The 26202-nt window shown below is 55.5% G+C and overlaps 1 protein-coding gene across 3 annotated transcripts in view; it reads left to right on the forward strand.

The window, feature by feature from the left end:
* The first annotated feature begins 541 nt into the window (after positions 1-541).
* The window catches only part of LOC117644899 (pituitary homeobox homolog Ptx1-like), a 35443-nt gene continuing 9782 nt past the window's right edge, over positions 542-26202 (forward strand). Inside the window, exons 1-4 of one of the 3 annotated variants that reach the window (XM_034384611.1) lie at positions 542-850; positions 10700-11234; positions 16459-16581; positions 24631-25004. In XM_034384611.1, coding sequence (XP_034240502.1) covers positions 10964-11234; positions 16459-16581; positions 24631-25004 — 768 coding nt within the window. In that variant the 5' untranslated portion in view covers positions 542-850; positions 10700-10963. Of the gene's footprint in view, positions 851-4619; positions 4959-10699; positions 11235-16458; positions 16582-17817; positions 18095-24630; positions 25005-26202 lie in introns of those variants that run through there. The other 2 variants (XM_034384610.1, XM_034384612.1) reach the window with 2 other exon arrangements.

Raw genomic sequence — 26202 nt, forward strand, 5'->3', positions numbered from 1 at the left:
GCCGAATCTCTAGACGCGCTTTGAGCTCCGGAGTCGCTAAACAGGACTCGAGCCCAACGTGTGACCCCACCAATGAACTGCTCTTCGAACGAGGAATCCATTGGTGGGGTCATAAGTTCGGTTCGATGCTTGCTTAGCGACTCTGGAGCTCAAAACGCGTCCGGAGTTTTGGCCGCCTCCACCGGTCTTCTGGCCCACTGTGCGGCGGAGGCAGACGTTGAGGAACTCGGCGGTGCACCGAGTGGGTGGCGTACACTGCGTACAGGCGGACAGATACCGCGGGGCCGCTTCCGCGGGGCGCCGACGCCGCGGACGCAACCGCCAGGCGGCTGGCGAGGCTGGCGAGGCTGGCGGCAGCACGGAGCGCCGTGGCCCCGCCCACCGGCAGCGCAGCGCCAGCGCAGCGCCAGCGCCCCGTCGCCGGGCGGGCGCCCTCCCACCGAACGGGGGGCCTCCATGGCGACCGCCGGCAGCGCAGCGCCGCCAGAGCGCAGCACCGCCACCGCCTTCCAGCCGCCGCCGCCGCAGTCGCCGACCCACCTTGGCTTTCCTTCGCTCTCCTTGACACCGGGGCCGGCCGCGTGCGTTCCATCCCCGAGGACGCCGTCGAACCCCCCGAGGACGCCGTCGAGGCCCTCGCCGCCATGGCGTGCCCCGTGACGCGGGACTGTGGCTCGAGCCTCACATAGTGCAGTGCAGTGTTTGTGTTGTGATTGTTGGTGAACGTGTTGGTGATCGTGTTGGTGAACGTGGTGAAAGTGCCTCAAGAAGACCTCCAGGATGACACGCTGGTGGATATAGCGCGTGTGCCGCCGCCGCTCTGTGCCCAGTGCACTGCATCTGTGATTGTGTGAGTTTCGGGTTGTTTTGATGTGAAACCTATCCTGGCTGGGTTCCACCAAGCCATTTAATTATCATTTGGAAATGACAACAGCAGCGGACAATGCTCATTGCCTCTGCGAAAACGAAAATAAAGAACCAATGCAAAGTGTTCAAGGGGTCAGTGCCAACGCAAATGTCAGTCAGCAAGTGTCTTAATACCTTCGATTTACAAAATAAGACGATGCAAACATCGTTCCAGCTTATGACAGTAAGATTTCCGCATACTTTTCGTATTGATCTACCCTGTTTGTGGTTCGGTGCTGTTTCTCTCTTTTGACGCCATTACCTAGTGCGGTTAAGTTTGTGTAAAATCCGTACATTAAAATATGTGTCAATATCCAATAGTTAGGCCTGACCTGTCCCACCCCTCCCCTCTGCCGAAACCGTTTCTGTGCAAGGTCTTCGCTTGACGACAAAGACAAACCGCCGCAAGTCGGACGGGGAACCCGGAGTAGATATCCCTTTCTGTAGGGCGAGCCGCGAATCTTTGTCCCCCCAGGCACGCGCCCCTCTAGGGCCCGGCCGATGCAGTGGCGCACAATGCGGCATTCGAATAGCCTTTTAATATCAGTCAGTTTTATGTGCGTCCCCGCCACCAAACCGACCGCAAAAGAATTTCCATAAAAATGGGGTAGATCGGACGACATTGTCCCCGAATGTAAACAAACACTCACCCCTGCTGGGGCAAACATACCGCGCGCGCACACACGCCCACAGACACACACATGCTCAGACACACACATACTCAGACACACACATACACACACCAGAGCCGGTGTTGGCCTTTCATTCCCCCCGTGGAACACGTCCCCATGTCCGTCCCTTTGACAGGAGTTGCCAACAGGAAAAGCACAAGTCATATTTATCGTTAGGATGTGTGTGTGTGTGTGTATGTGTGTGTGCGCGCGCGCTTGTGTTTTCGCCCGCAGTCAAACTTCTGTCAACCAGGCCAAAGCAGGGCTCACGCCCACAAAAGCAAACGAAACATATGAATTTTTCTGATAATTTGTTTAATATAATAATGTTTAAAGCAGCAGGTCTTCACTTTAAGGGGTGTATGAAATGTAAAATGAACACTGCTAAAACTAAAGCGTGGTTATCGCTTCAAGATTCACGAAGGGTACCAATCGTACGCCCTTTTATTGAAGGCCCATGCATTCAGAAAACCAACAGCACAACAACAGCCGTATTTGGGATTTCCAGGGCCATCCTGGAAAAGGGGCTCAATATTCCAGGCGCCCCCTGGAAATCCTTCGTATACTGCTTTTGGCGTGTGGTTATGCTTCTGCTTCTGTGCGCAAGAGCGTAGGAGGCTCTTCAAGATACGCCTCAGTTTTATACCAGTGAAGAGTGAAAGTAAGTCCATTCTTTCATTCATTCATTCATTCATTCATTCATTCATTCATTCATTCATTCATTCATTCATTCATTCATCCATCCATCCATTCATTCATTCATTCGTTCACCCGTACAGAAAAATATAGTTCGCTTTTAGTTCGTTTTCAGTTCGTTTTTAGTTCGCTACCCTGTGGATTGGTTCGCTTTTAGTTCGGAAGGGGGGAACTGGTTCGCTTTTAGTCAGCGAACTCAAGGAGGGATTGGTTCGCTCATAGTTCGCTTCGGTGGGACTAGTGCGCTAAAGGTTCGCGTGCCGGAGGACTAGTACGCATCCGGTGCGCGGCAGTGCGAACTAGTTCGCTAAGGGTTCGCTAAGGAGGCTCGACGCAACCTCCTTACGAACCAATCCGCCTCCTGTACGAACCCTTAGCGCACTAGTTCGCTCTGCAGCGAACCAACCGCGTACTAGTTCGCTCTGCAGCGAACCAACAGCGTACTAGTTCACTCTGCAGCGAACCGAAAACGTACTAGTCCTCTCACAAGCAACGGGTGGGGGTTGGGGGGACCCTCCGCCGTATTAAGTTAGCTCCATAATAAAGTCGGCATTCCTTTCGGACGTCGGTGTTCGATTTTAATACGTCAAGGGGATTGCAAGTTAAGTATTAAGGGGGCAAAGATCTTCAACTTCAAGTCCCCACGGAGGAACAAATCTGAAAATTACAATTATTTTGCTTAAAGTTTTGCGCGAAGCTTTATGCTGGTAGTATAATGTTTCAATAATTTTAATTTCTTGTGCGAAATAACAGAAGAAATGCGATGTAACAGTTTATGTACCGTCTCGTGCCAAATGCATAAAGCGTCAATGTGAGAAGTAAAATCCTCCTAACACATCGCTCTCAATGACGCGCACTTGTTCAATTCCTCATCTGTCTGCAGTTTTATTAACGTTTAAACGCGCTTCCAAGGGGACATCGATTTCTTTGGTGTTTTGTGCAGTGCTCAAACGCCTCGCAGATTTTACGTAAAATTCCAATAGAGACATCGAAAACCGCATCTTTCTATCTTGATAAATGCGCCCTCCAGAGAGCACACACAGAGATGGACCGGAGTGCCGCGCGCCGAGCTGCGCGGAGCCAGTGAAGAGGCTCGCCCGCGGGCCCTGCCCTCATGTTTCAGGTTAGCGCAGTGGTTAGCGTCGTCGACTACGAGGAGCCCAAGGAGTCCACATCACAGAAGACCAGGGATCGACTACCACCGGCAGCCAGCATCGAGGCACGCAAAAGCATACATTACACGGGGGGTCGGCCCTTTCTTTTGTGGCTCGCCGTCGAAGCGAACTGTTCGCTTACCAGTTCACAAGCGGACCGAAAGCGAACCGATCCCCTCGCGAACTAGTTCGCTTCCGGTTCGGTTTTTGGTCGTTTTTAAACTCTGAGCGAACCAATCCCCCGACGAAGCGAACTCCAAGCGAACTAATCCACGGGTAATTTAAGCGAACTAAAAGCGAACTGATAGCGAACTAAAAGCGAACTGCATTTTTCTGTACGGGCATTCATTCATTCATTCATTCATTCATTCATTCATTCATTCATTCATTCATTCATTCATTCATTCATTCATTCATTCATTCATTCATTCATTTTCAAATGTTGACATTTTTTTTAAAACGAATGTGATTGCTAGTAAGCAATGAGCGACAATTTTTCAAGACCTGACAAACCCGAACTAAAAACCCCATGCCCTCGGCGTCGTGGTGGGCCCGCGCCAAAGCTGCGGCGAGCGTGACCCCGCTTCTTTTTCCATTGAGGGCCCTCTTCCGGTATTGGTCACACCGCCAGGTACTTGTTGCCTTGACTGTGACCCGGGCCGGGCCGTCTGAGCCGTCTGGGCCGTCTGGGGCAGGGGGCACGGCCCGGCTTGGGGCCCGGCTTGCGGCCGGCTGGCGCCAAGCGGGCTGGCTCTGCCGGGGCCCTGACTTGTTGCAGGCCGAATACGCTTCTCAAAGACTAAGGCGGGGCGATAGACGTTAAACCCAAATAGCTCAAACTCTAAACCTTTCGCAAGCCCCTGAAATCCACAAGACCTAAGCAAAGCTTCTTGGATTGACCGCCACTGTGCGTTGGCCAGGTTGCGGCGTGGAAGGCGTGGAGCATGGGGTGGCCCGGCCCGCGGCCCGGCGGCCCGCCGAGACCGCATCGCCACGGCGCGGCCGTCCGCGGCTGGGGGCGGGGGTGGGGAGGGGCGGGGCCAGGCCGCCGCGCGCCGCCCGCGCCTGCGCACCAGGGGAGGGGGAGCGGTGCGGCGCCGGCATTGGCTGCGCGGCGCGGTGGAGGGGGGCGGGCGCGCGGTGGAGGGGCGCGCTCGGCGCGGAGACGGGCCTGCTCGCCCGAGCTGTCCTGAGCCGCCGGACTAACTGGGGGGCTTTCGAGGACTTAAAACAAGTAAACCAAACGGCAGTAACAGTGACTGTTCGGGATTCCATTTCAAAACCGCTCTAAGCACACATTAAGGCCGTCTTGCCGTGGCCGGGGCGCGCGCCGAGCCACGTGACTTTTTTATTATTTGTGTATCGGTAATCCGCAGAGCGGCCTCCGCGGCCCGCTTCCGTGTGCGTGCGCGAGTGTGTGTGTGTACGTGTGTGCGCGTGTGTTGACGCGAGTGTCTCTTCACCTGGAAGTAGTGCATCATCAAGGACTTTCAATCCGGATAACCCTCAGCCCAGCAAGCTGCACTTCGCGGTAAGCGTCTCGGTCGGGGTCTCGGCGCGCGCTGGCCGCGCTGGCCGCGCTGGCCGCCCGCCGCGTCGTCTGCTTCTGTCTGTGCGACGTGTCCGTGACTCTGCGACTTCAGGATGTGTCTGTGTCCGTCGTGTGTGTGTGTGTGTGTGTGTGTATATGTGTGTGTGTGTGTGAGTGCCAATACCGTCCGTCCACGGAAGTGCCATCAAAACGTCCGTCAGTTTTAAAGTTCAAAACAACCCTCGGCGGCAGCGGATGTTTGCCTTGCCAGGACTTTGCGTTCGCTCGCCCGAGTGTCAGTGCGTCTGTGTGAGTGTCTGTGTGCTTGCCGGTGAAAATCTGTCGGCGCGTTTGGATTGCAAAAGTTCGTGTCAACCGAGTTGCTTATGTGAGTGCAAGGTGGCTGACGAACGGCCGGGTCTAGAATTGATCTGGATGGCGTGGTGATGGCAATGTGTCAAAAATTGCCTTCATGCAGAGGCAATGACACCTGTCGCGGTGTCATGCTGTCAATAACACGCATTTGACCGGTGAGCCAGTGCAGTGCCGTGCCGGGGAGGGCCGACATGCAGCGTGCGTTCACCGCGCGCCAAGCATCGGAGTGCAGGCCAGGCTTAATCCCCAACCGCCGGACAGTCGTGATAATGTTGATAGCGCCGTGTGTGTGTGTGTGTGGCCGTGTATGTGTGTGCGTGTGGTATGGCATCAGTGTACAAAAAATGAAAGGATGGCACCAACACCGCAAAGAGAAAGAACGAGGAAACCTGAGTCATAATTGGTGCTGTAAATCGCTATGGTACACTAAGTACTCTGTATTGCCTGTTTGTATTCCTTTTGATGACGCGATAGGCAAAATGTTGGTGGCCACAACAGTAGTAGTACAGCTGAAACTTGCCACCGTGAGAACTCAGAGGTCTCCGTTTTCTCGTCGGATGATCGCTCAAATTTCGTTGTGAGACATAGAGCTGTTGTTTCGCTGCAAGGGACATTCCTCTGTGAAGTGACCACCGCCATGTCTTTGGCCGACTGGGTCGGCTGGCAGTGCCGCCGCAGTGCTGCCGCCGCTTTCTGCGGCTGTTATGGCGGGAAAAGTGATAGTGGGTGACGGTAATGTGACGGCATTAAGGGATCAGCCCCACTAATCGGGTATTAGTGGAAGATTACCGCGGTAAATTCAAGTGGCCATCTAATCTCCATTTGTCGGCGCCATGCCCATTGCGCATGCGCGCACCTTACGCAGGTGCGCAAACAAAAACAACAACAACAACGGGTGACCCTTTTCTGCTCGCAAAGACACTCGGCCTTGCCGCCGGCCGGCGAATTCAAATTTTGGCGCGCCGGGGCGCCACCGCTGCCCGCGTATCTGCGCGTCGTCAGCCCCGGTCGGTACGCGCGTCAATCAATCGAAGCGAGATATCGAAGCGCGTCGCGCCGCCGCGGCGCCTTGCTCAATAATCTTGGCGCCGTTCTCATTTCGGTTCGAGTAGCGTTCGAGGAGCGCGGCAGCGCGGCGACGTGTCCGTGATTGACAGGCGTAGCGCCATCCTGGAGGAGAGGGCCCAAGGCGGCGCCACCACGCATCTTCCGTTTAGTTTTCAAAAAAAAAAAAAAAAAAATAAAAATGAACCGCAAATTTCTTTTATTCCTCTTTTTGTCTTGAGTTTTCGGTTGCCCTAGACAAGTAGGAGTTTCTATATGATGTACTGCTATGCTGTGGGACGCTGTGGGAGCTAAAACTCCCACTGCCGGTAAAAAAAGTGCGTGATTTTTTTCTTCTTTCGCCCGGGTGCACTATAAAGAAGTGAGCGAATGAACTAAAATTTGGTTGGTTTTCTGTAGTGATAATATCGTTTTGACAGTATACCCTCTGAACAACCCCCTTAAAAGTAAGACAAATGCTATGCGAAAAAAAAGAAAAAACGTTAACGCTAACGCTAACGTGAAAGCAGATGATACTTATGAGAATGTTTATTTAAATGTATGAATGTGACATTTTGTCAATTTATTTCAAAGAGTAAACACTCGGAACTCTTTTTTTTTGACAAATTTCTAACGCATGGTAATTCATGAAAATGTCAATTTTAGTATAACTTTTGAATATCCTAGCGTAATTGTTTTGTGTTAAATATGTTCGCAATGACGGTGGGACACTCATGTGTCCGATACCACTTGTGTTGGGTATCATTTTCGTTGTTTCAACGCGAGGATGCACAATTTGGTGGCTAATCACATAAATACTCAATACCCGTAAAAGTTGTGTTCGGTACTAGGGCAAGGCGCCTTGCGGCATGCGGCGTGTCAGCCACATCTCCAAGCAGGGCCGGCCGGCCGCGGCCTGCGACACCCGAACCCGAGACGCTCAAGATAAGCAAGCATGAGTGGCGCTTCTCGAGAGAGGCAGGGGTTCGGGGGGGCGCTGCACTATGCGTTCTACGCACTCAAGGTTCAAGTGGGTGTGTGTGTGTGTGGACTGCTGCGGGGTGTGGCGGGGCGCGGCGGGACGTGGCATCTCGGCAGAGGAAGGGGCGCGGGGGGCTGCTGCGCGATGCGTGCTATAGCAGTGTCTCGTGACGAGAGGAAGGGGAGCGGCATAGCGCGCAACGTGAGGGACGCACTTTATGAGAACTAGATAACTGGGTGGTTCTACGCCGCGCGCTGAACCCGAGCCCCCGCAGCCGCCCCGATTCATTGTGCGGCGCGCGGCGCGACGGCACGGCGCGGCACGCTGAGGGCCCTCCGCTCATATTCTTCTAGGCAGGCCAGCCAGCCGCTGCCTTGCCAGCGAGGCGCTCGGCCTCTTCTAGGCTTGCTAGTCAGGCAACGGCAACTGATGCTGGCTGGCTAGCCGGAATCTCGGTACTGTCTGTTCGAGAGTACAAGCACGCTGATACGTGAACGTATCATCTGCTAAAAAACTGCATGTTACTTACTGTGTAGTTCGTACGGTGCCCCACTCGCTCGTCTGGCGGCAGGCGGGCCTGAGGCGGCGGCAACGCGGTGCGGCGGGACACACGTATTTACCTTCGGCAAAGAGACCTGAACGCCAGAGGCCCAGAGGCTGCGGTGATAAGCCAGCCGCGCTCTCGGCATTCAAGATTCCAGCGCACGGGAAAAAATGCGTTGTCGAGGTGATCGACTTTCTGTTCGATGAACTGAAATCGATATCTGCAAATCGAAAATCCGATACCTATACAACGAGAAACTGTTTGCTGTGACCGGACACTTGCAAGTGTCCGGTCACAGGATAAGAGACCCCCTTAAACCTTAAATATTCTGCCGTGGCTACCAGTTTTTGTTTGCAGGTACTGGATTTTCGATTTGATTGCCGCTGTCGAATGTAACATATCGAACAAAATCAATCCCTACCCCTGACAAACTGAGGGCCAGGTCAACTCGGGGGTAACTCGGGGGTAACTCAGGGGTAACTCGGGGGTAACTCGGGGGTAACTCAAGGGGAAGTCGGGGGGAAGTCGGGGGGAACTCGGGGGGAAGTCGGGGGGAACTCGGGGGGGAAATCGGGGGGAACTCAGGGGCAAGTCGGGGGGAACTCGGGGGGAACTCGGGGGGAACTCGGGGGCAAGTCGGGGGGAACTCAGGGGTAACTCGGGGGCAAGTCGGGGGGAACTTGATCGACTCGCCCAAACACTAGAAATACGCTCCAAACTAGCACCGTTGCCTTTGTCTCGTTGCCCCGATTCTAAAAGTGCCCCTACTTGCCCCTCTAGCTCAGCGGTTCCCAACCTTGGGGTCGCGACCCCAAATGGGGTCGCGAAAAAATTTTGAGGGGTCGCGGCGAGGTGGCTGGGGTCGCCTGGGGTCGCGGTGGTTTCCCGGCTGGCCCACACGCCGAGCACTGGCTGCTTAAATGCCGCAAAGTTGATCAAAACGGTCACAAATGTGTGTAAAAGATCGTGTTTTGGGTCGACTTTAAGCATCCACTGCTTCTGATCCGAGGCGGTAAATCGCCCTCCCTCAACGGGCAATTGGTCTTTGGACCTTCCTTTTGCATGCCTTTGTTACGGAGTGCAATTATCTGCCTCAGTTTGGAAGCAGTACTGCCGCAAAGTTGGTCTAAACAGTCACAAATGTCTGTGAAAAAACGTGTTTTGGGCCGACTTTAAGCATCCACTGCGTCTGATCCGAGGCGGTAAATCGTCCTCCGTCAACGGGCAATTGGTCTTTAGACCTTCCTTTAGCATGCCTTTGTTACGGAGTGCGATTATCTGCCTTAGTTTGGGAGCAGTTTTGCCGCAAAGTTGATCAAAACGGTCACAAATGTCTGAAAAATCGTGTTTTGATCAACTTTGTGGCAAACCTGCTCCCAAACTAAGGCAAATAATCGCACTCCGTAACAAAGGCATGCTAAAGGAAGGTCTAAAGACCAATTGCCCGTTGACGGAGGACGATTTACCGCCTCGGATCAGACGCAGTGGATGCTTAAAGTCGGCCCAAAACACGATTTTTCACAGACATTTGTGACTGTTTAGACCAACTTTGCGGCAGTACTGCTTCCAAACTGAGGCAGATAATTGCACTCCGTAACAAAGGCATGCAAAAGGAAGGTCCAAAGACCAATTGCCCGTTGAGGGAGGGCGATTTACCGCCTCGGATCAGAAGCAGTGGATGCTTAAAGTCGACCCAAAACACGATCTTTTACACACATTTGTGACCGTTTTGATCAACTTTGCGGCATTTAAGCAGCCAGTGCTCGGCGTGTGGGCCAGCCGGGAAACCACCGCGACCCCAGGCGACCCCAGCCACCTCGCCGCGACCCCTCAAAATTTTTTCGCGACCCCATTTGGGGTCGCGACCCCAAGGTTGGGAACCGCTGAGCTAGAGGGGCAAGTAGGGGCACTTTTAGAATCGGGGCAACGAGACAAAGGCAACGGTGCTATTTTGGAGCGTATTTCTAGTGTTTGGGCGAGTCGATCAAGTTCCCCCCGACTTGCCCCCGAGTTACCCCTGAGTTCCCCCCGACTTGCCCCCGAGTTCCCCCCGAGTTCCCCCCCGAGTTCCCCCCGAGTTCCCCCCGACTTGCCCCTGAGTTCCCCCCGACTTCCCCCCGAGTTCCCCCGACTTCCCCCCGAGTTCCCCCCGACTTCCCCCCGACTTCCCCTTGAGTTACCCCCGAGTTACCCCCGAGTTACCCCTGAGTTACCCCCGAGTTACCCCCGAGTTGACCTGGCCCTCAGTTTGTCAGGGGTAGTGCGCGAAGTTTTGTTTTCATTTTTATCTTCACGACGTGAACTTTACGGTATTTATTGTCACCTAGGCGAGCGCCATCTCTTTATCTGGGTCGTGGAGGTTGTGGCATAAGCGGGGTAATCCCCTCATCACTGCGCGAGGCTGAGTCCCTGGAATGCAATTGGGTCCTCTCTGCAATGTGCGTGGTGCTTATGGCGTGGATTTGTGACGTGAAATTTCAATGACACGCAATTCGCCGGGATAATCTGTTTCCTCGCTCTGTAGCTGGGTTCGGCAAACAATCAGAGGCGTATTGCCATCCAAAATACTCTTACAGTGTTTGTTGGCATTGTCATTAAGTGGAACCAATTTGACAGAGAATTTGACCGTTATGTAAAACGAAGCCCCTAGGAATTCCCGACGGAATGCCTAAAAGACTTCCGTGGTTTTCTGAATTGTTTTGACAGTGCACTGCTATCATTGTGATGATGATGGTGATGGCGATGATGATGTTGATGGTGACGATGGTGATGTTGACGGCGTGCTTTGTGTTGCAGGGCCTTGCTCCTCCGGCCGCCACCCTGGAGGATGTGGTGAGCGCGTGCGTGGCCCCCGTGGGCCCCGTGGCCCCCGTGTCCAGCCTGTACCCCGGGTCGGGCCTCGGCCTGCCCGGCCACGGCCAGACGGCCTTCAAGGTGGAGGCCCCCGACCCGTACAGCCCCCTGTTCGCCGCGCCCCGCATCAGCGTCAAGCAGTGGGGGCTCGGCGGCGGGGGCGGCGGCCTCGGCGGCGACGTCACCAAGCTGAGCCCCCGCGGGGAGATGGAGCCCCTGGACCTGCAGGACCTCGTGTCCGGGGTGTCCGCCTCGCCCTCCGCGCACCCCGTCTCCGCGGACAGCCCCCACTCCCACCCCCACCTGGCGTCGCTGGGCACGGCGCAGGGCCAGGACCAGCTACTGCACCACCAGCAGCACCAGCACCAGCACCACCACCACCAGCAGCACCAGCAGCAGCACCACCACCACCAGCACCACGAGTACCAGGCGGCCTGCGCGCCGCTCCTGCCCCACGAACCCTTAGAGAAGCTAAAATGTGAGTACACCAAACAATTCATATCCAAAACTCGCTGCCTTGTCAGAAAAATCAAGTTGAAGTTAGAAACTTCTACTGAAAGAACCAACTTTCAGTAGCATCCTGACTCATGGAATGTCAGCAAGTATTTTTGAGACAACCGAGAAGCTCAATCAATCGACTTCCCCTAGCAGACAAAACCCATTTGCTGAACCCAGTCAAATGGACACTTTTCATGCACCCATTTATTGGGTCAAACCCATGTAACGGGTTTATGAAAAGTGCAATTACTTCGTTGCTCTGTCTCTCTCGCACGTCTGACGCTCGTAAGTGTCAGACAGAACGAACACAGTCAAATGCGTCAAAATAGGCCGGTTAGTGGAGCCGAGACAGAACACAGGAACGCCGCACGCAAAGTTGCTCACGATTTCTTTATTTACATTGTGTATCTCGCCTCGCTGTTTCGGTTCTGGTGCGGTTTTCTCGGAATAGCTGGCCGGATAAGCCGCGGCGGCAAACAGGTTGATTTAGGGGCGGCGCGCGCCTTGCGCTTGCCATGCGCCCCGTGCGCGTGGACGGCCTGTCCGCCTCAACAACGCACTTTTTAGAACACGCACTACAGTGCGCACGCAAATTAGTGCGTGACTCACTGCAAAAAGTGCGTTGTAGGATCACTGAGAATGACAGAGTCATGGTCATGGCTACAATTTTGGGCGAGGAATTCTTTATCACCGAAATTTGGGTGATAAAGTATACCTCGCCCAAAATTGGGTACTGATCATGACTTTTTCATTCTCAGTGATGAGGGTAGTTTGTTTGAAAGCTGTGCTTTAATTAGGTCCATCGATTTAATCTTACCGAAAAAAAAGGAAGGAAAAAAAGCAAAAACAACATTTGAGGACAGGGACAGAGAAACGGAAAATCCGAAGCCTCGGTTGGTTCCTCGCACACGCTTCCTTCGGAAGTCATTCGTTACACGAGGTGCTGACTGATGGGACACGTGTGTGTGTGTGTGTGTGTGTGTGTGTGTGTGTGTGTGTGTGTGTGTGTGTGTGTGTGTGAGTGTGTGTGTGGAGCGTGGGTGCCGATGAGGGGTGCCGACCTTTGACTCGGCACACTTGGGACAGATTCCGTGGCCACACCGCTCCCCCGGGTGGTGTTCCTGACACTCACCTATCCGCAACCCGTTTTTTTCTTCTTCTCTCTTTCTCTCTCTCCCCCTTTGCTTCCTACTTTACGACCCGACCTTCCGCGCTCCCACAAGGCTAATTTTGAGCTATTACCACCACCACCCACCCCCGGGGCCGGGTGGACCCCCTCCACCTCTTTTTCTCTCGCTCTGTTTTCCTTATCAAATGAGGCGGCACTGCCATCTGACCGCCGAGCCTCGGAACGACTTGCAAACTTGAACACGTTTGAAAGAGACAAAAAAAAGTGAGAGAGAAAAGAAAAGGATTTGTTTGTAATACCTACAAGGTTTTACCCAATTAAAATAACTGTGCTCGAAATTGATGTCCGTCTAGCCAACTGCTGTGCACTGAAAACCCGAAAGTCGAGTCCAGCGACACACTAAATGTTTAGGTAGAATTTTGTACGTGCAACTTGCACGATTTTGCACGTACGTGGAATTTGCATATCATGCGTAAAGATGCATAAATTTATGCAAATTCACGCACAATTATATGCACGGCAGTACACAAGATGCACAAGTTTAGAATTATGCATCACTTCGTACAAAATCGTACATAAACTTTTAGTGTGGACATTTAGGTTTAGCGTGTAAGTGTGATAAGCCAGGACGGTATACGAAACAACAATTGAAAAACGATTGGATTAGGATTGTATGAATGCGCAATCTCATGACGGGACGACCGCCTCGACAGTGTGGTGGCCTCAGGCGTGGGCGGGACGTACTCCGTTGTTTGCTTTTTCCAAGTGGCGCGTTTTCACGCACGTGCGGACACTGTGTGGGAAGCGCGCCGACCTCCTCCCCTGCAGACTGATTCCGACAGTTCGTCGCTCTGTCTCTCTCGCACTCGTGGGGCGCCCCGTGTGGGTGCGAGAGAGACAGAGCGACGAAAACGACGCAGTCTGCATGCGTCAGTGTCGTGGTGTCGCCGCCTTTGACGGACAGGGGGCGGGGCACGGCGAGCCCACCGCCCCGTCGGCCTGTCTCCCTCGCACCCTTCCAGCGCCGCGAGTGCGGGAGAGAGAGAGAGAGAGAGAGAGAGAGAGAGCAGTCAGCCCAGCGTCGGCCGGTCAGACACTTTCCCGCGCCGAGACGTCCGGACGACCAATTTTCCGGCGAAGTGCGCGCCAATGTGTCCATCAGGCGGTGTCATGACATCCTCACACGGAAGGCCGAGGGGAGGGGGAATGACGCCACGTCCAGGGAGGGAGCGTCGCAGTGGGCCAGAAGGCCGGTGGAGGCGGCCGAAACTCCAGACGCGTGCAGAGCTCCAGAGTCGCTGAATAGGACTCGAACCGAACGTGTGACCCCACCAATGCATTGCTCGTTCTGAGAGCAATCCATTGGTGGGGTCACACGTTCGGTTCGAGTCCTATTCAGCGACTCTGGAGCTCCAAACGCGTTCGGGATTTTGACTATGGTCCACTGTGCGACGCGGGAAGACGCTGTGCCGGGGTGGCCGACTCAACACAGTGGTCGCCCTGCCGAGCTGTTCTGAGGATTCCTCTCTGCCTTTCTCGCACTCCCTTGGAGACGCCCCATAGGTGCGACAGAGACAGAGCGACGAAGCGAACCGACGCAACGGTGTGCTGGCGGCGCGGCCAGGCAGACAGAGCGTTGTTTACTGTGGCGAGGCCGCCCGGGCGGAGCGCGTCGCCAACCGTTTAGCAGCCAGTTCATCCCCCCCTCCCCCGCCCCCTGGGCACGCGCCCCGCGGACCACCGGCCGCGGGAAGCCCCTGAAGAGCGTCAAGTTGGACCACGACGGCGACCCGCCCGGAAGGCGTGCGGAAGTCGGCTTTCGAGTTGTGAGGCGGTCCAGACCCGCAGCGCACACGCCGGCTACTCTGCCCATCGTCATGGTGGGCGGTGTTACACATTTTCGGGCTGCCGCCGAGGCCCGGGTTCTAATCCAGGCGGGTGCGACTTTTTTCGTGTCTATTTTATGCCCCGCTGGGCGCGCGACCCTATAGGAATCTAAACTTAGCGCCCTGCTGCTGCTTGCCAATGCGCTGGCCCCGATTTCCGATCGGACCTGGGAGTTCCCAAGCAGTGTAGTAGCTGCACACGGTGATGTCTGTTTGCTCAGTGGGCCGCATTAAATCTCCTTGTCCCCCGCGCCGTCGCCGTCGTCGGGACCTAGGGCCCCTCGCCGACCGCAGCCTCGACCTCAAGCTCGCCCTGCGCGGCCACCGAGCGGCCGGAAGGGGCGGGCGGTGATTTCGAATGTGTGTGTGTGTGTGGGGGGGGGGGCCTCTCCACCACAGGGGGCCAGTAGGCGGCCAAAACTCCAGACACGTTTTGAGCTCCAGAGTCGCTACACAGGACTCGAAACGAGCGTGTGACCCCACCAATGGATTCCTCGTTCGAAGAGCAATCCATTGGTGGGGTCACACGTTCGGTTCGAGCCTTGTTTAGCGACTCTGGAGCTTCAGAACGCGTCCGGGACTTCGACCGCCTCCACCGGTCTTCTAGCCCACTGCGCGGCCGTTGGCGGCCGGTGCGTAGTCTGAGGCGGGAGGCTTCGCAGGATGCATCGGAAGCGACCGCGGCGGCAGTCTGCATCACTGGGGGGCTTAGTTCGTGACTTTCTTTCGTTTGCTGCAGCCGCTGCTGCGGGCCGCGCGGACGGGCGTGGGAGTTTATGCGTCTCTCCCCCCCCCCTCTCTCTCTCTCTCTGATTGTGTGTGCGTGACACCGACGCCTCTTAGGCCCCAGGCCGGCTGCCCAGGAAGTAGGCCAATGTATCCGGGGCGTTTGGCAGATGGCGAGACGAGGGTGCCGGCCTCCCGTTTTCAAAGGATGGTTCGGAAATCGGCGCAGTCCGCGCTCCTCTGCCCTTTTTCTTGCAGCAAAACATATCTGTTGCGAAAGATAAATAATGACTTTTGGCAGACGTGTCGATGCGAGCCCCTAAACGCCCGCCACCCTTGGGGTCGCCGCGTTTCTTTACAAAAGACCGCTGTGGTGTGTGTGTGTGTGTGTGTGTGTGTCTCATTTCACGCCGAATCATGATGTGGAGTGGAAAGGGCTAGGCTGCCCAATGGCGCCGGCACAAAAAAATAACATCAAAGTACTATCATTTATATTTTAATATTTTTTGGTCAAAAAATCGACAGTTTGGTTTTTGATTGTGGTAGCAGCAAGATTCGCTTGAAAAAAATTGCAATTTTTTTTATTTTGGCTGATTTTGGCGCGTGTAGGTGTTCGGTGATACCCCCCCCTACCCCTGCCGATGACAGGTCCTCCATGGCTACCGCAACATCCTCTCTCTCTCTCTCTCCCTCGCTGTATCTCCCTCTGTTGACGACGCCAAAAAGTATTTGGGCGCTGCAGTGGCTCTCTGGAGGCCGGGGGTCCCTTTTTACGGCCTGCTTCGTGTCGCCGGGGTGCGTCGGCGCAGCGCCGGCCAGCCTCTGGGGGCTCTTCTGGGCGTCCCCGGTGCGGTGCCATCATTAGCACGTGTGTGTTTTCGCCACAATAATAACAATAAAAGCAACAATAATAATGCATCACGATGGGGGTAATGAAGGCGCCACCCCTTCTCCTCCATGGAGTGCAGCCGACTGAGAGTCGTCGCTCTGTCTCTCTCGCACTTAAGAGGGACGCCGCGTGAGTGCGAGAGAGACAGAGCGACTGCGGCTCGCGCCGCCACGGTCGGCCGAGCTCCGTGTAACGCGACAAATGACGCGTTTTGTCTGACGGCCACGTCCGGGGCGAGGCCGGCGAGGCGGCACTCGGAGGCGGCCCCGCAGTGTGGCGGCAAGGGGTGTCCCCGTGCATGCTGATTACGTCATTGAAAGCGAGAGGCGGCCGGGGGCGGCCGGAGGCGGCGGAGCGAGAGAGACAGCGACAACCCATGGGAAGCGGCACCTGTAGAGGGACGATTTATGGCGCGTCTTGCCCGCCGCGCTAGCTGCGGAGAGAAAAAAAACTTCATTTTTTAGAAATGTCGTTTTTTTGTTGTTTTTTTATCATTGAATGTTTTTAAAACGCAGATGTGGTTTTTTTAGTGGTTGGCTGGATGATGACTCGGCTGATTTCTGCTATGTTGCAGTATGGGCGGAGACGGGGGACTTCAGGGACTCGGGCCAGCACTCCATGCCCTCCATGTCCAGCCCCGTCACCACCAACGACTCCCACCTCGGCTTCAACAAGAGCAGCTCCAGAGATAGAAAAGGTAAAGTCATTTCTTTTCTCTCTGCGACTCGAACCGAACGTGTGACCCCACCAATGGATTGCTCTCCGAACGAGGAATCCATTGGTGGGGTCACACGTTCGGTTCGAGTCCTGTTTAGCAACTCCGAAGTCAAAACGCGTCTGGAGTTTTAGCTGCCTGTCCACTGTGCGACTAACTCGACCAACTTTGTTGATATATCGGCAAGGTAGCTGCTTCTCCAGCAGTACAGTCTCTGTCGACTCGCGGGTACACACACTTACACACACACTCTAAGACACACACACAGTGCGGTGAGGCAGTTTGCCGGCAGATAGCGCTGCGGTCGCCGAGGCGGTCGGCCCGACACACACACTACATAACCCTTATCTCCCCGGTAAATACTACTATACAGCTGTAATCACACTCGTCGCCTCGCGGAGGGCCCAGGCGGCCCAGGCGGCCCGTGGCGCGCTCTGGCGACGGCCCGGCGAACCAGGTGGGAGATAATAGTTCTCGTTTCCAGGTTTTATGCCTGCCGCCCCGCCCCGCCCCACCCTGCCCCACCCCGCCCCGCCTCGCCCCGCCCGAGCAGCTGATATCGCAACACGGGAAAACAGAAGGAAGGAGCCAAGGATCGCGCGAAGAAACTCGAAACGCAGCGTCGCGATACATCGACAAGGTCGACCTTCACAACCACGACCTCCATCACACGGTTGAGGTCGCCAACCCTTTCGAAACTGATGCACTGTGGGAATGTTTGTGGTCCGCGTGTCCCGGAGTGGCGTTTCGACTCTCGCTCGGCGGACGGCGCCTGCGGGCAGGCAGCGCGGCGGCACGGCTGTGTCCGTGCTGCCTACCCGCCGGGCGCGCTGACCGCCGCCCGAGCCGCCCGAGCCGCCCGAGCCGCCGTGGCCGTGACTTGCGCTATTTCGTCGCCCTATCTCTCTCGCACTCATGGGCCGTCCCGTACAGTTTAGAGGGGAGGGAGAAAGACAGACAGACAGACAGACAGACAGACAGAGCGACGAAAGCGACTCTCGGAATCAGTCTGCCGTACTCTCGGTAGTTGTCACATCCTGGCAAAGCGTGCGCATTTTGACCTGAGATTTTCTAAAAAATCAGAGTGGTTTTATTTTTCCGTGGTTGCGTTGGGGTCCTCCTCGGTGGCGCTACTCTTTTTGTCGATAAGGACAGCGCTGCGCTGCCGTTCCGCGCCGCGGGCCGTCGGATTAGCGGTCCGCTGGCGCGGTAGCCAGTCTAGCCAGTCGCGCACCACGGCCGGCCACCGACGCATGGCACTGCACTGCACTAAAAGAACCGCTCTGCCACGTCGTCGCGTCTGTCCTTCTGTCCGTCCGTCCGTCCGTCCGTCCGTCTGTCCGTCTCGTCCGTCCGGGGTTTGACGCGTGGTTCAAGTAGTGCGTGACCATGGTGGCGAGCGACATGTCAATGGTGACCAACGACGGCGTGGGCTTGGTGACCGGCGAGGTGGGCGCGTGGCTGGACGACGACCTGCAGGACTGGTGGTTCATGAGTGAGTCAGGTTCAAGGTTGAGGGGTACGTCTCTTCGTCCAGTCAGTGTACACAGCCCTGACTCCGGTCACTGCCTTGTCTCAGTCTAGTCACTTGAAAATCCGACACAAACGCGTCAATTTGCCCTGTTTGCGGCATTTTTGTAACGCATTTCGTTAGATTTACATTCTAATCAAAGTGTAAATTCAGTCCAGGCACCAGTCAGTGTACACATTTTCCAAGTGACGTACCCCTCGTTCAAGGTTCAAGGTGCAAGGTCCAAGCAAAGGGTAGGAGCGCTCGAGGGACTTCAGTTCAACTAGTTTCTTCCGAAAACTCTGACCAAACCGTTCTAAACGACATCGAACTTCGAAAACATGCCTGCCCTTGAATCCGGGCCACCCGGCCTTTACTTTTGCCAACCGCGTGGCTCGTCTGGAGACCGCCGCGCGTCCCCCCCTCCCATTCTTTCGAGGAGAGCCCCTGACGGCACTTGGGCAATCAATGCGCACTAAACTGCCGTCGCGGACGGAGCGGACGCCGAGGGATCGGCCAAGGTGGCGCCCTTCTGCCCTGGCGGGCCCCTTCGGGTGGCGTGGCTCGTCGCGCGCCTTTTTTAAACCCCGTTACCCTTAACGACAGCGCCATCCACCCCCCCCCCCCCCAAAGGTGACGTCACACACTACTGAGTTTGGGTTCTACTTGGATTAACCTTGTCAGACACGCCACTACGCGGCATTTAATTATTTTCACAATGCAAATTTTTTAAAATTTTTGTTTTGTTTTGGAGTTTTAGTTTTTAGTTGTTGTTGTTGAGTACTACCGTGCCGGTGGAATCCGGAAACAATCGGGCGTGGTGCGGCGACGCGCATGCAGCCGCCGCCTCTTCTCCGCGGGGTTAAGCCCCGCCGCTTGTCTAGACATCGAGCAGCCCTAATCCCCTTTACGATTCTCCCTGCAGGGCCCTGCAGCCCATATTTCTTTTCCTCTTCTTCCTTAAGGGACCGTCCGCGCACCGACGTGCGGCTCGCTCGACTGAAAAACCAAACGTGGTCTAGACCACACCACTGGTGTGGCCAAATGGGTGCCATTTTGACCGCATCAGTTGGTGTGGTCTAGACCCCGTTTGCCGTTAGGTGTGGCGGTTTCATGCAATGACACACCAAACGCACAACTGTCTAGACCGACCAACTGGTGTGGTAATGGCCACACCATTGGTTGGTCTTGCATTTATATCCGTTCAAGCGAGTTGAAAGAGACAGAGGAACGGCGTTTTGGAGAAAGGGAACGGTTTATCTTGGTCGAAAACGCCGGCAGGCTGTGTCGTTCTTTTACGATTTAATTTGGGGGTCTTCCCTCATGGTCAAAATTGTCGTAGAAGATGCCGTTTGCAGAGAAGCAGAGATTTATAACGTTTAAGAAGATCAGTTAATGAGTAGAATGTGTTTGACTGCAATGACGGCGGGAAGGATTGATTTTCCCGCTAGAACTGCGAGGTCGCGCTCCCTGCTACACTGGCCGTGTCCGGGCCCGTTCGAAGGCCGGACGGCGTCAGCTTCTGTCTCGGCAGCTCAGGCACAAGATTGGCGGCCGGTTCCACGGATCTTATAGACCTTTGGCCACGTTTTGGTCGGTCTTTCCATGCAATGACGACAACGCACGAAGGGTCTAGACCGCACTACCGGCGTCAAAATGGCACCACACCAGTTGGTTGGTCTGCACCACGTTTGGTTTTTCAGTGTCCCCGCGAGTGCGAGAGAGACAGAGGAACGGGGCGTTACGTGAGAATGGGGACGGCGTGTTTATCTTGGGTCGACCTGCCGCCGGCAGCAGGCTCGTCGCGTCTCTCTCGCACCCCCACAGGGGGGCTTGTGTGTGTGAGAGAGAGAGAGAGAGAGAGAGAGAGAGAGAGAGAGTGTGTACGACGACTGCAAGACGGCGAGGGAGGAGTATGGCTTTTCCCGCAGAAGGAAAATGCGTGCGCTCCCCTCGCTGCTGCTCACTGCCCAGTGTGCCGGACCGTCGGACAGCCGCCGGACGGCGTCGCTCTGTCTCCGTCGCACTCACGGCGCGTCCCACGGGCGTGCGAGAGAGACGGCGCACGTTTATTGCTTGCGTCACTCAATATTTCCGCGCGGTGAATTCCCGAATCGGAGCGAATCCGACGGACGGGGCGAGCGGTAGCGTTGCCGGCCGCTCTGAGGCACGACAGGGACGAGAGACTGCAGCGGCAGCAAGCCGCGGCGGTCCTCCTCTCTCTCTCTCTCTCTCTCTCTCTCTCTCTCGCTCAGTTTCAAAACCGACGGCTGTACCTGTCTGCCTTCCATGCATTCGATCAATCGGAAAATTTGGGTCCTCGTTGCCTGGGCTTCTTGACACCGATGGCGCTTCCGCGGGGCTTCGAAAGGGGGGGGGGAGTTCCCCCTTGCAGTGGAGCGGTGACAAAGTCGGAGCCAGCCTGGTAATGACAGGATCAAAAAAAAGTGAGGGGGATACAGGAAACAAACTGGCTGCTGCTGTTTCGAAGTGTCGCTCCCGACCCCCTTCGCCACCCGTCCGACCGCGGCCGCCCCCCCCCCCCCTCGTCCCCCAGGTGCCCCCACGCTGTAAATCTGTAGCTAATAGAGCAGTTAGTCTCGGCCCCAGCCGGGGCTGCCGAGGCCCAGCCGGGCCCAGCCGGGGCGCATCACCCACACACGCTGCGGCGCGACAGCCCCGCGCGTGCCCTACCTGGCACTCAGAAAAAGATACTCATTTTGGCGTTCGAGACGGAGCGCCACAGCAAGAATCTCTCCGATGGATTTTGCGCAGTTTACCCCGTTAAAAATAAAATCGGATATTTACTGTGTATTTATTTTTATTTTTTGCACGGACGGACCACAGCGAGCCAGAAGACCGGTGGAGGCGGACAAAACTCTAGACGCTTTTTGAGCTCCATAGTCGCCAAACAGGACTCGAACCGAACGTGTGGCCCCACCAATGGATTCCTCGTTCGGAGAGCAATCCATTGGTGGGGTCACACGTTCGGTTCGAGTCCCATTTAGCGACCCCGGAGCTCAAGACGCGTCTAGAGTTTTGGCCGCCTCCACCGGTCTTCTGAACCACTGTGAGGACTCATTTTGCTCGCATCATCTCGCTTTTCCTCGATATGGTCCAGCCCCCCTCCGTTTCTTGCGCGTCGCCCTCCCCGCCCCTCCCTCGGTACCTTCCCTGATAAGATGTTGATACGGGCCTCAAAGTGCGCCGCCCAGATCCATCTTAGTCAAGGCGACAGGGCTGACAGGCCGCGCGCTTCGGGGGTGGCCCCGTCGGCCCCCACAGCAGCGCAGCCGACCCAGAGTCCGACCCAGAGTCCGACCCAGAGTCCGACCCACCGGCCGGCCGGCCTGGCGGTGCCTGGCGGCCTGTCGGCGGGGAGGGTCATAAGGTGCTCGGAGTTGTGTGGCACCTGTGGCATCGGATGCGCGCGGTGCGAGCGTCCAGGCGAGGAAACGGGTGGAAAATCCGCAATCATTTCTTCACAGTTGTGACAAAAATATTGGGAATTCCTGGAGAACTATAGCTGTCCTTCGGAAAATTCGAGAAAACCTTCAAATGTTTCTATGTTCTGCAAGTCTTTGAAAATGAAAAATTAATCGGCACAGAGGGCCCACTGTGCAGAGCGCCCCGTCGTCGCCTCGTCCGCACCTTTCCTGCAGGCCGACGGCGTGGCGCGCTCGATTGCCGTTATCAGGGCGACGTCGAAGGGGCACAGCGCGCCACGGCGTGGCACGGCGTGGCGCGAAGTGGCGTGAAAACGTGTGCGTCGTTCGTGTGAGATAGGGGACAACTTCACGACTAATTTGCGAGGACTCCCTTTATTGGTCTATCTGTGTGTGTACGTGTGTTTTGTGTGTGTGTGTGTGCCTGTGTGTGTGTTTTGTATGTGTATGTGTTGTGTTGTGTGTGTGTGTGTGTGTGGTGTGTGCGTGTGTGTGTTGCTCCTCGACAAATACATGACGAGGTGTGGTTCCCCCGGCTCCACAAACAAAAGGGCACAATGCTATTTGCATAACGCCATGTCACATTTTCAGCCATTAGAGCACACGAAATCCTGATGCACCTTCACGAAATGGTGTGCAAACTAACGTACAAAAAGTGCATCAGGGTTTAGTGTGAGAGAAAAAACAACTTTTGAGTAGATTGGCAGTGTCACGTGCCTGCCCGAATCGTCCTCTGAAATTTTAATAAAGGCTCGCATCGCCTCTTGAGGGACGGTCGGCCGAGCGTACAGGTGCGCGCCGGGTGCTCGAGAGACGAGTGCCGTGCCATGTAGAACACGAACATTACACGATGTACCTTGTTGTGGCGATAAGACAAGCTCCAAGAAGCGTCCTTATCGAACCGATCGATAGCGGCGGCGGAGGGGAGGGGGGACACACTGGCAAAGTTTTCAGAGTGACGCCGTTTCGGACGAATATTTGAAGACGATTCATTCATTGGCATCATATCGGTTGCTGGTTTCTTTCCCTTCGTTTGCCAGACGGAGATTTGTTCGGGTCGGGTACGAAAATCTGGATATTTTTGAAAGCTACAAGTTGATTAAAATTTGTACACCGTTATTTCATATTCAAGTTATTTGACGTTATTTCAAGGGAAATGTACGCCAAAATTCAAGTTGTTGGCCCACGCAAAGAAAAAATTATAATGATTGTCAGTTTGACTGGCTGAGTCGTCGTGAGTTGATCTCTGGTTGGACAAATTTTTGTTGGGAAACGCCCCGCATTCCTCGGGTGCCGTTTACAGAACTGGCGCGCCGCGTCACATCCATTCGGCGAGTTGAAAGCGCGGTCAATATTTCACACGTGTATTTACACACGCCTCGGGGCCCACAATGGACAGCGGGGCGCGAGGCGGGGGCAGTTTGGGAGGGGGGTCATGTTGGCGGTGTAATGTGTATTCAAAGGGCGCGCCACAATGGAGACTTGACTCCCATAATGTATCGGGGCCACAACAATACGGATGACAGCGCTTCTGTCCTGCTCGCACACATACGGAACGCCGCTGCCCATGAGTGCGAGAGAGACAGAGCTGCTCCTCCATCCCCTCCGTCGTCTGCGCCACCCTCGCGAACCCTTCCGAAAAGGGGATGGAAATGTTGAACGCTCCGGCCGGCCGTATGACTCCAGTCCTCCCCTCTCTCCTTTCCCTTCGCTCTCTCCTTCGCGGTCCATCTGGGATCCGCTCATTCAGTCATTGTTTGTATCTGCACCGATTTGTCGCCATCCTTATTCCGCGCGTCCCCCTCCTCCCGGGGCGGGCACCCCCGAGTTTGCAGTGCGGTGGTCATCCCTGGGGAACTGGCTGGCAGCGGCGGGCCGGGCCCAGGCCGCATGTTTTAGCCCAGACGAGTCCCGCAGGAGCGGCGGGACGTACGAGCCGCATAGCTCGAGTCGGTGCGTGTGGCTGGCCGCAAGTCATCGCGTCGCGTTCCTCCCTCCCGGCGGCGAAGCGAAATTTATTACTGCCGTCCGCCAGCCAAGCGCAGCAGCGCACGCACAGTAGTCTAGGGTCCCCCGGGAGGCACGTCGCCAAAGCCGCGAGCCGCCGAGCAGGTGTTGCAATGCACAAACTGTTTTTTCAACATTTTGAATCATGCTGTGTTCGATGTTTTCCTGCGAGCGTGAGCGCCAGACAAAAGAATTTCGATAGAAACCTACTTGCAATGTGAATTTTAAAGTTAAGAAATGCTGCCAGTAGTATGGGTGCCCCAACCGCCCAACGTTGCTAGTGAGACTTGTTTTCATTGCTGTCAGTAGTATGGACGCCCCAACGTTATTGGTGGTACTGGTTGTCCTTACTGGTGGTCAGCAGACGGAGCATGCTTTCGGCTTGACAGAGCGAAAGAGCTTCCGCGTGACCGGGAATCGAACCGCGGACCCGGTCGTGCCATCTGGGCGACCTGTGCCCTCTATCGCGCGATGGGGAGGGAGGCGGGCCGGCCTGGGCCTCCAGGCGGCAGTGACGGCCCGACGAGACGAGGCAAGGCGGCCAATCTCCCAGCGTGATGCACAATGTCTTCATCCCTCCTGCAAGGCCGTTCCCCCTGACAGCCCTTTGAGCGGGCCCGGGGAAGGGCGAAGGGTGACGGGCGCAAGGGGGACTCTGTTGGAGGTGGTTTGGTTTTTGAGACGAGGGAAATTAGATCGACCTAGCCTCCTTGCTGTCAGTAGTATAGTTGCCCCAACGTTACTGGTGCGACTAGTTGTACTTGCTGTCAGTAGTATGGGTGCCCCAACGTTACTGGTGCCACTGGTTGTCCTTGCTGTCAGTAGTATAGGTGCCCAAACGTTATTGGTGCAACTAGTTGTCCTTGCTGTCAGTAGTATGGGTACCCCAACGTTACTAGTGCGACTAGTTGTCCCTGCTAACGTTTACTGGTGCGACCGTTTGCCCTTTCTGTCAGTATTATGGGTGCATCAACGTTACTGGTGACTGGTTTTCCTTGTGGCAGGCGATCTTCACCATAACCACGGTCTTGTCAGTGCTGTGCCTCACTGTGGTTGCGCTTGTTGCAGGCTCCAGGGTGCCGTCCATCGACGCGCCGCTGGGCTCGGTCAAGACGGAGGCGAGCTTGGAGGCGGACGGGCTCAACAACGGCGACGACGTGGGCCACGGTGCGCACGGCGGCCACGGCGGCCACGGCACGCACGCCTCCTCCAGCAGCACAGTGAACAGTTCGACCAAGAAGGGCGCGAGTGCGTCGGGGTCGGCGGGGGGCGGGGGCGGCTCGGGGACCGCGGGGAACAAACGCCAGAGGCGGCAGAGGACTCACTTTACGTCGCAGCAGCTGCAAGAGCTGGAGGCGACCTTCTCAAGAAATCGCTACCCGGACATGAGCACGCGGGAGGAGATCGCCATGTGGACGAACCTCACCGAGGCCAGAGTGCGGGTGAGTACGCGGGTTTGAATCCCAGTCTTATGTTTTAGATTTGTCTTTTCTGGGAAGCTGAGTGTTTAGTGCATTTTATTTCACTGAGAAAACCTTACAAACTGTTTCAGGCCTTACAAAGCAACGCAGTTTATTAGAACAAAGTATTTTGAGCATACATAAGCTTACAAAGAAAATACTTCGTAATTTACGAACTATTTCTTCGTGTAACAAAGTAAATTAGTTTGTCCGGTTTGTACGTATGTATGCTCAAAATACTTCGTAAGGTTTAAAGGGTATAAATCAATTCAAATTATGTAGTATTTGGGCTTCATTCAATGTAAAGTTTATCCGGTTGAGAAACTCACTTCTCTGCTGGAAGGACCGCATTGCTTATGGGTCGGAATGGATGAGTCATGTGACAGTCAGATGGACCGAGAGTCCGATAACGGGTTATTTCTCTCAAACTGTCCCCTTCCGGTGGTTATTTTTGTGACATCCCATCCCCGCTGAGGCGTCGTGCTGGAAGTGCCCCAATTTCCCGCGCCATTGCAACGCACCCCCGGTTCCCCCTCCCCACCCCATTCCCCCCTCCCCTGGTCCCCTAATTTTCCGCGACAGCGATGCAAGTGCGAGAGAGAGATTCGCCGCGGTCGCATCGTCCGTTGCCGTCCCGTGCCATCATTTCACGCCGATTTGCCGGGTCGTTAACTCGATAATGAGGTCATCGCCAAACAAATCCCGTGGCGCCGGATTCACATTAAGATTCGCATCAGTCTCGCCGCGTTCACGCTCGCCGGGGGAGCGTCCGGGAGGTTCACCAACAAACTCACTGCATAGATCGACTTTCAGCGAGGATGCATTCATTCCGCGGAATAGAGATTCGAACAGAACTGCGTTTCTTTGCGTTGGAATGACGACGCTGTCTCAGCCTCAGTGCAAAACTTCCGATTTTATTTGATAATTTTCGATAGAGAAGGTTATCTAGTGGCGAAATCAAGTTGAAACGAAAGCTTTGGTCTTCGGGACTCTAGTGATACAGGTCTGCGGCCAGCCGGGCAAGCCGCGCGGCGCGGAACGTTTCGGCTGGTTTTGTCGGCGGTTGGCAGCCACCCAGCCGTCATATTGGAGGGTAAGAGAGGTTAGGTGCGGTGGGCCGCGGCGGGCCGAGCGGTGTGGCAAGCGGCCCGCTCGGAAAAGAAATATATAGCGAAGAGGT

This window comes from Thrips palmi, unplaced genomic scaffold (assembly GCF_012932325.1).
Source record: "Thrips palmi isolate BJ-2018 unplaced genomic scaffold, TpBJ-2018v1 HiC_scaffold_18, whole genome shotgun sequence".
Classification (NCBI taxonomy): domain Eukaryota; kingdom Metazoa; phylum Arthropoda; class Insecta; order Thysanoptera; family Thripidae; genus Thrips; species Thrips palmi.